General features: G+C 32.6%; 1 protein-coding gene across 1 annotated transcript; it reads left to right on the top strand.

Moving 5' to 3' along the window:
- Window positions 1-318: 318 nt before the first annotated feature.
- On the top strand, window positions 319-1772 carry LOC134261626 (uncharacterized; the record flags this gene model as incomplete). The annotated part of the gene is made up of 3 exons (XM_062744047.1): window positions 319-394; window positions 1214-1452; window positions 1625-1772. Coding segments are annotated over 3 exons (463 nt in total), but the record flags the coding sequence as incomplete, so codon positions are not given.
- Between the last annotated feature and the right edge of the window lie 11182 nt (window positions 1773-12954).

Raw genomic sequence — 12954 nt, 5'->3', positions numbered from 1 at the left:
ATGCTGTCAATCTTTGTTATACTTATTCAAGAAATTTAAAATAAGCAAAATTGCATGTGTAAAAATATTTGCTTTTTATGTGTGAAGTTTCATTTTGTGCAGAATTTTCTAATGAATGAAAAGTTGTGCTAATTTCCATGGAATTTAGGAAAATAAATGTCCTTTAACTTCTTTCTTATGCTTCAGAAATTCTATCTACAAATTCAATTTGTTTTTTATTTAAACAACATATGATACATATTAGCATATGCAACACAAACAAAATGATTTTTGTAATTTGATTCCTGATTCTGTGGTTGGTTTATTCCATAATTGAAGTAGTACAGTGATAAACAAGGCAGGCCAACAAGTTCCAGACAATAGAAGTCACATCGACAGCGATCAAATAAAAGAGGTAAGATGAAAGTCAAAAAAGAAAACATTCACCAAGGTTAAACATACTTCTTTGGTAAATATACTGGACGACAATGTTACTCTAGCTTATGTTGCTATTATTTTCTGTTGAAAATTTGAACTGCAGCTCTAGGGATTCCAAGCATATTGATTATGTTACTAGTTCAAATAGGACAGGAATCGTACATCAATGTTTCTTTTGCATTAAACTAGCATCAAAACCCTAGGAGCTAACTTCACAGTAAAGTATATAGACAATTTTTAGTGGAGTATTCAAACAAAGTAGAACAGACCATTTAACAATACATACAGAATTGGCAGTTTTTTCGTACATTGATTCATATTTTATAAAAAAAAAAAAGAAATTGTATAAACATGAACTAAACGAAGTCGAAAGAATTACTATCAAATCTAAATATCCGTTTAAGAAATACATACGAAGGAATATTAAAAGCGGAAAACTATCACTATAATCAATGTTGACGAAAACAGTAAGACCGTTTGTTAGAGCAGTATTCGTGCAGATGTTGTACATCTCTTTCCTGGTCTGGTTCAAATAAGGTTTTATGTCGAATAGTATTATATATTATAATACGCTTTTCAAGGCGTAATTCTGATTCAGGGGTAAGTTTAAATTCCAGGGGGAATTTTTTTCAAGGCGTAATTTTTTTGGGGCGTAGCTCATTTGCATTTTTCGACTCAAATGCCTGCTCAACGCCTCATGGTTTCATCTTGATTTTCTCCCTTAACCTGCATATCAGTATAAAACTCGTTAAAACTCGGTTATAAAGAAGTCACTGGGACCTATCCTCTCTTTCAGGAACATGTACCTTCATCGCTGTCGGATTGTTTCAAACAAGAAAATGGAACTTTGATTACGGAGTGCGTAACTGTTAAGGTAATTGATGTTCAAAGAGGAGAAAGTGGTAAGATCTTCGCTGCTGCTGCAATCTGCGATGCTACCCATGCCTGTATAGCCAAAGTTTATAACTCAAAAAATGTCACCATTATACAGCCAAATGCAGTTCTCATATTGGAAAACTTCTCTGTCAGAGACGGGTAAATACTTTCAGTTTATTTTCAATCTGGTGAATTCTCAAACAACCATCAATGTACACATGTACATGTATTTTTATTACATAATATTTTATATACTTTACATTTAATATTTACACTAAGATATATTCAGACAAAACTTTCATTAATTCAATTAATTATTTAAAATTTTCAGTGAGATCTCAATCACATACAGAACAAACGTATACAGTACAGCATTTCCACTGGAAATTCCAGATGATATCATGAATAAAGCATCATCTTCGTTGAGTGGTACAAATCATACAGATACAAATGCACATGTTGAGGCAAACCTTTTCTAATCCATAATGAAACTTTTCCCCCTTTATATCTGTGATTATGGATGTTGTAAATCAAAGGCTCTTAAACCTACATGTTTACTGAAGAAAACGCAGCCAAAGCAATCCGTTTTCCTTGAACTTCAAAAGCCTACAAAAAAATTGATGCCGTTTATATACCGACACGCAAAAGTAACGCAACTAGCAGTAATCTACAAATGTTTGATTTTTGTCAGAGATTTGATAAAAATCATAAATGTTTATCTGTTTACATTACAAAGTAAAATATGACTGTTAAAACACCCCTTCCCAGCCATTCAAGTAAAACGCGCAAGACTGCCCTGAACAACAATTGCAGCTTAATTTCTACGATACAATAGGTTAATTAATATCGAGATCTGAGCGAAGGAATTATCCTTTGACATTTTTAAATGCCCGTTTTTCAGATGATTAGGTCGAATTTTCTCTAATTTAGAGCAGTTTGGCCACTCTTGGACTTTCGGTACAAGGATGTCCTTAATGCATATGATACGTAAGACCCTGTTGAGGCTTAATGTAGTGAAAATTCGCATCAGCAACTCTACATCAACTTTACATTGAAATTTTCCAGCTAGAGCAATGGAAATGCGTACACAAACCATTTTCAAGTAGCCTTAGCATTGTTACGGGATGGGAAAGGAGAGCTTATTTTTTTTAAATATTGCTGCATTATTTATGATGAAAAGTAAAAAAAACCCTTAAAACTCCATAATATTGCCAAATTTTTTGTTAAACATGCAATTTTTGATTTCTGTTAAGCAGACTCAATCTTGACTTCCGGTTATGGTATGGAAATCGTTCAACCCTTAAATACCGATGTTTACCAAATTGAAGATATTCATTATTTTAAGATACAAAATTGTTTACTTTACATGTTTATTTCCCCCTAAAGTCGGGTGTTGCCTTTCTTTTGCGTGTCAGTATATAAGTCTTATATCAGATTCCCAATAAGTCATACAAACAAAAGGGATGTTATTTTGCTTGTTTATTATGGCGCTTCTGGCCGCGGTGATAAATTTGCTGGGATAACCACAGGGCTACCCCACAATCAATCAATACAACAAATGTTACGACCCAAATCGGGCGGATCATGCACTGGGTAAGTCACAAGTGCGTGAACGTCACCAATTCGATAATCAATTCTATTTCAATCAATAAATATTTAACGAATCAGTCAATCAATCAATTCAAATATCAATCAAGTCAAGTACTTGTCGATTAATCAAATATAAAACAATCAATCAATTCAAATATCAATTTCAAATCCTGCATTTCAATTTGTCACACATTTGAAATTTGATAAACAATGGAATGACCGTTGAAATATGTGTTGCATTCGTCCAATTGTGATGAGGTACGACGGAATACGCCACTTGCGTCAAGGGCCATGACTTCTCGTGTCTGCTACGAGTAAACATGGAACTGCAACCGCCACCAATGGGGTACCAAGAACAATGGTGACAACGGCAGTACCTCAACGCAAATAATCACCGTCGACTAGGGCCTGCTCATTCACCTATATAAACTTACATTGATTTCTTATATAAATAACCTAACTGTCACTGTCTGTTTTTATGGATTCTAACGGCTTTTAAATCATTAAAACACCTCAAAAAGTTTTCTTCATTGACAAAGTAATATAGAACTAAGAAAAAAATTAAATGTCTTTGCAAGTTTTGCTTAAAGCTGTCTTAAATAGTTTTGTACTGAAACAAACCCGAATGGCATACCAAATTTTGAAAAGGGAACGATACTAACATCATCTCTTAGCTTAAGGTACTGGGATACTTTTAAATACATGCATAACAATGTGTGTCCTCAAACACAGACCCCTTCCCGAACTCCTACCCTTTATACAGTCCCTGAAACGTTCTACTTTCCACCTGAACGGTGAACGAATGCTGAACGAACGGTGAACGAACGCAGAGCGAACGGTGCCTGAATGATGTTCGAACGCTAAACGCAACTTTGTGAACGAGGTGAACGGTGAGTGAACGCAGAACGCGAACGGAGCGCGAACGCGAGCACAAAGTGAACGCTGAACGAAAGGTGATCGCAAGATGAACGATTTATTCGGAATGCCTTTGGTCTTTTCTTGGCATTGAAATTATTTTTTTTATTCTATAATTCAACTGTCATAAATAAGTACAAATAAACAATAGATAAACAAAAGAGAAATAAATAGATAAATAAATAAATATATAATAAAAATAAAATTCAGCACATACGTATGTTCGAAATTTTAATAACATTATTTTAATCGCTGTCAAACGTGTATTTGTTGCCGCGTGTAGTTAAAAATTAAATAAATCGTATATAGTAAATAATTCTGCTTATTCTTTTAACTAATAAAATTATGTGAACTATAGAAGATGTAACTTCTACTGAAATAAACAATAGATAAATAAACAAATAAATAAATTCATTAATAAATAAATAAAAAAACTTTTTTTCTGCACATACCTTTGTTTAAATCGATATTTTAATAACGTAATTTTAATCGCCGTCAAACGTGTATTTGTTACCGCGTGTAGTTAAAAAATAAATTAATCTAATTATATAGTAATTAATTATGCTTATTCTTTTTATTTATAAAATAATGTGGATTTCTGAAGATAAAACTACTACTTATAGAATGAATTAATTACATTGTACGGGGTTGAAACTACAGTACATGTACTTCCGTGCCAAAGCGATTCTGAGTAAAATAACGGATTTTGTTTTTAAATTCACAATTATCTGTTGACATTGACTGTTATCGTACTGCATAAAAATTCTCGTTTAATTTAAATTCTGCTGCAAAATATTCTAGATGTATGTGCCTTTTTATTCTTTTATGACGATTATTTTAGCTAACTTCTTCATGTATTATATCTGTAGACATGTCCCGGCCGTGTAGCAACCTCTAATGATAAAACGCCGCTTAATGATACAAATAGCCAAATAGCATTAAATAGCCATAAATTATTGCATTAATAGCTGACATCATCAACCGCTAATGGTAAATCGCCGCTTGATGACAGAATTATATCATTAAGCATCACAAATGCAGTGCAACACCGACGCTTAATGAAACAAGCAAATATCGACATATTAGACGCTTAATGATACACACTAGTGTATCATTAAGCACTGCATTTGCAAGCCTTAATGATATAAAAATTAGAAATCGCTTGTTATATCTAAGAGAAACCTACATCCACCTTTCCTGAACAATGAGATATCACTTGTCAAAATATTTATATATGTCTTTGTGCTATGTAAATGGTAATTATTGAATTTTTACTGTGTTTTCTATCTAGTTAAGGGAATGTCATTAAGCACTGGATGTTTAAGAGACAGATAGTCAGATAAATAGAAGAAAGAGATACAAACAAAGGGATACATAAAATGATATTCAAATCCTTTTAAAAGAACCTTTTTTTACTGAAAATACAGAAGCAAACAAGCAATTAAATTCTTTTTAATTTGATACAATGATTTTAGTACTCAACCTCAAATATATAGAATATACATGTATTGAAATATTCCAAACTGTGTATTTTAGATTTTATACAGCTTAACACATGTCACTGTTAACGTTTCAGATATACGCATCGAGAAATAAATTTATAATTTTTACTATAATTGTATTTTTAATCTGATTCGTTTCTCCAAATTTCGATAAAGAGAGACATCAATATTGACAATTTATGTTTAAGTATATTAAAAACAAAGAATACAAATGAATGCAATACATTGAATAATATATTATTATGAAAAAAGGTTCATTCATCCATTATTTATTATCAATTTTACTTGAATACATTACAGTGGTATGATTATTTTAGAATCAATTTTGAAACCTAGTACATGTATATAATTATCAAATTACGAAAAACACCGTATTATACTCGGTCAAGATGTTGGCTAGAGGCATTCAAATAATTTGTAATTCATGGGTGGGTTAAATTTTCAAAATTAAATAAGTGATGTGTTGTCATAATTCTTATTGAACAGAGAAATGTACGAGAGAGAGAGAGAGAGAGAGAGAGAGAGAGAGAGAGAGAGAGAGAGAGAGAGAGAGAGATAACCCCTTCGATTCTCAGATATATGTTGTATCAAATAAAAATTCTTATTATTTTTCCTAAATATTCCAAGCAATAAAGGTAATCTTCTTTTTTAGATTGACAAATCCATTTTCAGTTTTCAGTTTTCATTGGCATTTGTTTTCCATCATCAAGTTCACACAGTTCACAGGAAGTCCGTGCTATATATGTAGTACTAGTAGCTTGCTTGTGCTGTCAATCAAAATAATTCGACACATTGGAGGTGTGGAAATCACGTTTCACCGAACATGCTGAAGGCAAAGAGTCACTTAGTATTCCAAGAAGTTTTAATATTTTTCCGTATCATTTCTAGATCTGATTTTGGAATTCCTGCAGAAAAAAAATAACTGGAATATATCTTGGAAGGATTAAGTTTTAAAATGAATATGAAACACATTCCCTGCCAGTTTAAAATACTACTGTCGGCACAAGTTTAAACTAAAATACTATTGTTCAAGGACTGTTTAATGTTGGTTTTAAGACTGATTTTCTTGTGTCACAATAAAAATTAAATATTAATCAAAATATACTGTAAAAAATCAATAGGAATATTATTTTGGGAGAAAAGGCACCGGGGAGGGGGGGGGGGATCTTTATTATACTGAATGGCAAAAAACATAGTTTTAAACATATGTTTAGACACAGTGAAGGAAGGAATTTTCCTTCTCGAATAATAGACTATTTTAAACAGTTGGTCTTTTCTAAAATTTAAAACCATAAATTTAATTATCTCTGAAGATATTTAATTAACTGAATATTTGCAGTACTGTTCATAATTTTCAAACCTACATGTAATTTAAATACGTGTTACTGTAGAAATAATTTTTTAATGTATTATTGAATATTATTGTCCTGTAAAAGACTTGGATTAATTATTATACATCCATTAATAATTTGTTCTCTTTAAAATTACATCAAATTGATGCCGTGCGTGGAGCATTTGTACATTGACCCTTTTCTGAAGTTAATATTTTAGCATCGTTCTACATACATGTACATGTAGGTACTTAAGGTATTAATTATTTTCCAGGGAAAATTCAAGAAATAAGTAACAGCTGAGTTATAATAATAGAAATATAAATATCATAGATAATTTTTGCAATGAAATAATAATTCTTCAAACACGATATCTAAGTTATTTAATTAAAAAAAACATGTAAATCCTTACCATCAAAAAGATAAGTCCTTTCACTTCAGAGTTCCGAATGACAATGACAATGAAGACTGAACGATAAGTAAACGGTGAACGCAAGGTGAACACAAAGTAAACAGAACGAAGAGCGAACAGTGAACGTTTTGTGAACGGTGATTGCGAGCGCACGGTGAACACAATACTGTGAACACAATACTGTGAACGAAGAGCGAACGGTGAACGCACGCTGAACGAACGCTGAACGAACGCTGAACGAACGGTAAACGAACGGTGAACGAACGGTGAGCGAACGGTGAGCGAACGGAAAAATGGGAAAGTAGAACGTTTCAGGGACCTTTCTGTATAGATTAAGGCCCTACTTTACAGTTTATAAACCAACTATCCATAAGTAATTAAGATCATAAAATGTCAATAAGAATGTAACAATATGTTAACGCATGGTAATAACTTTATTAATGCATAAACGATATGCTTTTGACATCAAGTACTTTTTTAAAAAAAAAATTAACCTCGACCTCCCCTGTTGCATTTTGATGGGAAAGGTGTAGTAATTGGTTCCCTGATTGAAGTAATCGAGATTTAATATTTTATATTACAAAAGATGAAAAAATATATACGGTATTATACACTATCAAATACTGTCTAAACATGCCTGTAAAAAAGAGGGTTTCACCAAACATCCCATTTAACCTCTCATTTACTCATATAAATCTTTGATTTCAGGTAAATTTGTTTTAGATTCATATTGCATCTTTCAAAAATAATAAAAAAAGAATTTATAAAACTTGCCTCGAAGAGAGTACATGTAGTTTTATCTCAGAAGAAATGCTTCCAGTAATTTATATCAAATTAAGACCTCTAATTACCTATATTTGGTAATTAAGGAAGGTCCTTACTTGAACGGATCTACTTTGGTTATTTCACAATCTATTTTATGTTTACTTTAGCTTGCTTGTTGAGGATATGGCATTTGAAATGCTGGTAAGACCAAATAGGGTTATTAGACTTTGCAAATATACATTATTACCTTGTAATAATAAGGACCCCGTGGGGATCCAGGTTAGAACAGGTCTTCAGTATCCCCTTACTTGTCCTAAAAGGCGACTAAATGGTGCGGTCCTTCGGATGAGACCATATAAACAGAGGCCACGTGTCACAGCAGGTGTGGCACGATAAAGATCCATCCCTGCTTTATGGCCCTGAGTGCCGAGCATAGGCCTAAATTTGCAGACCTTCACCAGCAATGGTGACGTCTCCATATCAGTGAAATATTCTGAAAAGGGACGTTTAACAGTATATAATAAATAAATCAAAGCTAAGGTATGCATAATAGTAACTGTTCAACTGTTCAATAGAATACAGTTCAACTATATATTCAAGAAGTGGTGTGAATCAAATGTGGATGCTGAAAAATTCTAAAGAACTCTTGGACAAATTGAAATCACAAGACGTTACAAAAATCATCAGCTTAAAAACTTACGACTTTTTAACTTTATACACAACAATTCCCCACCACAAATTAAAATCCAGGCTTTTTGATATCATTGACAGCTGCTTCTTCAATAAAAATGGAACTCGTAAATTTACTTACGTCGTCATTGGTCATTTGCAAAATTATTTTGTTAAAACAGATTCTGATTACACACATAAGTAATCTGAAGTTGATATCAAGAAGATGCTTGAGTTTCTGATTTGACAATATCTATGTGGTTTTTGGAGACCAGGTATTCCAACAATCTATTGGAATTCCCATGGGAACAAATTTCACTTCGTTATTAGCAGACTTATTTTTATATTCATATGAAGCAGAATTTATGCAAAATCATGCGTGAAAAGAAGAAAAATATTTGATGTGGCTTTCAGCTCGACATTTAGATATATCGACGACGTATTGTCAATCAACAATGGTAATTTCCATTCCTATGTCGATACGATATATCCTGGTGAGCTTGAGATAAAAGATACCACAGAGTCTGACACTTCTGTTTCATACTTGGATATTTTATTTGAAAAAGACGCTAATGGTAATCTAACAACCAAACTACATGTATATGATAAACGTGATGACTTTAACTTTTCTATCGTCAACTTCCCTTACTTATGCAGCAAAATACCCTCATCACCTGCATACGGAATATATATATATATATATATATATATATATATATATATATATATATATATATATATATATATATATATATATATATATATATATATATATATATATATATATATATATATATATATATATCTCAGTTCATTCGATACGCAAAAACATGCTTTACGTATGAACAATTTCTGAAACGAGGTAAATTATTGACAAACAAGTTGATGAAACAAGAATATCAGCAGTCTCGTTTAAAGTCATCATGGTCGATACAGTGACCTTGTCAGCAAATACAATTATCATTGAGTCAAATGCTGACTGACGTTTTTCATACCAATTGTTAGACCATTATTTATACACTGAATTGACGAGGGATTTTTTCCATTATTTCCTGATCATGACAAGGAGCACACGGCGGGTGAGACCGGCCGGCTGGGGATGCTCACCCCTCCATGGCACCTAATCCCATTCTGTTGTTTCGGGGGTCTGTGTTTGCTCTGCTCTTATTTTGTATTGTTCTATGGACTTAGAGATTGAAAACTGTTTGTTATCTCCATATCATTCTGTAATACTCTTTTAAAAAAAACTAGAAATGTGTTCATGTATCAATAACTCATATACAATTTAGCTAGCTGAACATCGATAGTTCTGCTTGAAAAATTATCATATTATTTATATTTGTTTAGAGACCATCTTAGGCAGAAGGACGGTACTTAAGGAATTTGAGAGGTGGCTCCGCGGAAGATATAAGGACATAAAAATAGTTCATCTCTACATGGGAAAACAAATAGGCATTGATTCGAAAGACACATTGGTTGTGGTTATCGATAACGTGGATGTAATTGTTGAAAAAACTTTAAATGTTTGTGGTAAAATTTTCGACATTTGTTTCAAACTCTGGAGGCGACCTTCCTCCGAATGCATGCGTATTTGCAAGTTTGAAAATGAGCATTGGCACAAAATCAAAGACGTTGAATTATCAGAAATCGAACGAAGTTTGAAAATGTGTTCGGCCTCACTTTTTGACGAACACTCAAACTTAGAAATAGTAAGTGCCTCCGCATATCGTTCAAGGAAAAATGGAGAAAATATTATTTTTGAACCTTGCATTGTTCTCTATTGTTCCTGCAAAGGAGTTGTACCATACAAGGAAAAAGGGTTTCCAAAAGAGATATTGGGAATAAATACTGACGTTAGGGAAGGATTTTTCTACCTGTTTCCAAACGGCCGTTATTTCAAAAGAGCATCTGACGTGCTCGATCCATTGATGATTGGGGCAAGCATAGGAAGGAAAGGTATCACATATATAAACTTTAAAAAAAACTATTTATTAATTTATTGTGGCTTAAATTAACTTCATTCTGATGCAATGTAAATAAGAGCAATTATGATATAGCAAAAACATTTAATTTATTAAATGTATATTTGAAATGCATGATCAATATACAAGACTAAATCTTTCAAAATGACAAATGCAAAAAATGATTTCACCTTTACCCTGATAACTGATTTCTGTCCTTATCGTAAAAACTAGCTGATTCATAATTCAATCGAATATTAAAAATAAAACAAAAAAGTATACCAAATACCGCATGAGTAACTGAATGAGACATCAAAAGTGTTTAATTTCATATTTAATTATAAGTATTTATTAGAATATAGGTATATAGTATTCTAACACGAAAGCTTTATGGTAAATGAGATAACTATACCTCTTAAACCGCCCTTATTTACTTAAACATCAAGATAATATACATTTTTTACCTGTATACGGGATTTAAAACAATTTTAAAAATATTGCCTTATACAGATGAAAACAAAGAAGGGACTCTGGGTGGTTTCGTCACATTAAACAACGGGGAAGTAGGCGTCATAACATGTGGTCATGTTCTCTGTGATTTTTCTACCAATGTTTCCCCAAACACTACAGCTTTTGAAGTAGTCCAACCATCGTATGGCTACAGGAATACCAATAATGAATTTGGTGTGCATGTTGAATCTATTTTGCAAATACATCAAGGAGTAACAGTGGATGCATCATTGGTTAAATTGACAGGTCGTGTTCCCCAACGCGGACTTTTTGCAGAATTGATGACAAATGATTTATTGGGAGTTGGTGAATATCTTATTTAGTTAATATCTGTACTTTTGAATAATCTATTTAATAATTTTCATTGTTTGTAATTAATTTCAATCTGTATATGTGAATCATTGCGTAGCCATACTCTGCTGTTCTTCATATAATATTTTTGTAGGATTCAGTTTGGACAACCTTCCAGAATATTCAACAGGATCTTTGCGTGACTATCGAAAAGAAAATACTAAACGTACCAACCTTTGTATTAAATTTGGTGCAAGAAGCGGGCTCACTAAAGGTTTCTTGTGTGTGAATGGCATGGTTGCAAGATGTCGCGATGAACAAATGTATCTAACAAATCCAGCATCAGGAAGTACCTGTTTATATCTCTCACAATTAGAATTTGGAGGAATTGCAACAAAACCCTTTGCTGTTGAGGGAGACTCTGGAGCTCTTGTCTTTCAGGTCGATCCAAAGAGCAGTAAAGAGGAGGACGATAAATTATTTTGCATTGGAATGGTTGTGGGTGGGACCTCTTACTGTACAACTGTGGTAACTCCAATTGAATCTATTTTAGAATCTTTGAATGTAAAAATGCACGTTTTTCCCGAAGAATGTATGGAACAGTTATAACAACACCTCTGTATGTGAACTATTCATATTTTTTTTAATCTCCATTTATATTCTTATATATTTGTTGGGATGATAATTATCGATAGTCTGTGAAGACGGAGATGGTTATACGGATATAGTTCGATTTTAAATAAAAAAATATTTGTAAATATTAAAGCATTATAACAAGTACTTATTACAAAAAAAAATCAAATTAATAATAAAATAAGATTATTTAACATATTTTAAAGATTTTGTCAACTTTCAGACATTGTGACATTGCCGAATCTACATATCCGTTTTTCTTAACCATGCAATCTAACGTGAGTGATGTCATAGACGTAATGTTTGATTGAGCACAAGTTAGCCACTCCAGTCATAAAATACTTTTATTTCACGAAAGAAAATGGAAATAAGGAACAGTATCCAATATCAAAGTCAATAAAACAATACAAAAATAGGAGCAGAGCAAATACGAACCTCCAAAACATCAGAGGTAGGATCAGGTGCCATAGAGGAGAGAGCATCCCCTGCTGACCGGTCACACCCGCTGTGTGCTCCTTGTTATTATCGAGAAAGAACGGTAAATTCAGTGTATAAGTAACATTTAGACTAACAATTTGCGTGAGAAACGTTAATTAACTCTTGACCCAATGATGAATAAAAATCTATGTTTCATATAATGTTTTATATACAATCTTTTTACATTGTTGTGACAAATTTAAATTAAAATTGCAGTTGTTATTGATTTTTTAAAGTGTTAAGAAAGGTGTCGATTGGATCGGGATCGAACTCATGTTTTGATCGGGTTCGGATTGATTGGGATCGAGTGCTCTATTAGATTAATTTTGCGGAAACACGAGGTTGTATTCAATTTACCGCCACCTCCCATCTTCCCATTTAATACCAATATTTGAAATGGAAACTCTTAATTGTTGAATTTTTGTTGTATAGATTTTCCCTCATTGTATAAGAGTAATCATTTAGCATGCCCAGTGGCCTCCTTGATTACGCCACCTTCTTGTTACACAAACTTGGAAATTAACAATAGCTGGGATAAGCACTAAATCGCAATACATCATATCTAAGTCGAAACTATTCATTATTTGACCTTATCCCAGCTATAA

Source organism: Saccostrea cucullata, unplaced genomic scaffold (genome assembly GCF_032062105.1).
Source record: "Saccostrea cucullata isolate Sc308-1 unplaced genomic scaffold, CSIRO_AGI_Scuc_v1 ctg2545, whole genome shotgun sequence".
Taxonomy (NCBI): domain Eukaryota; kingdom Metazoa; phylum Mollusca; class Bivalvia; order Ostreida; family Ostreidae; genus Saccostrea; species Saccostrea cuccullata.
This window is presented reverse-complemented; position numbering and strand designations above follow the sequence as displayed.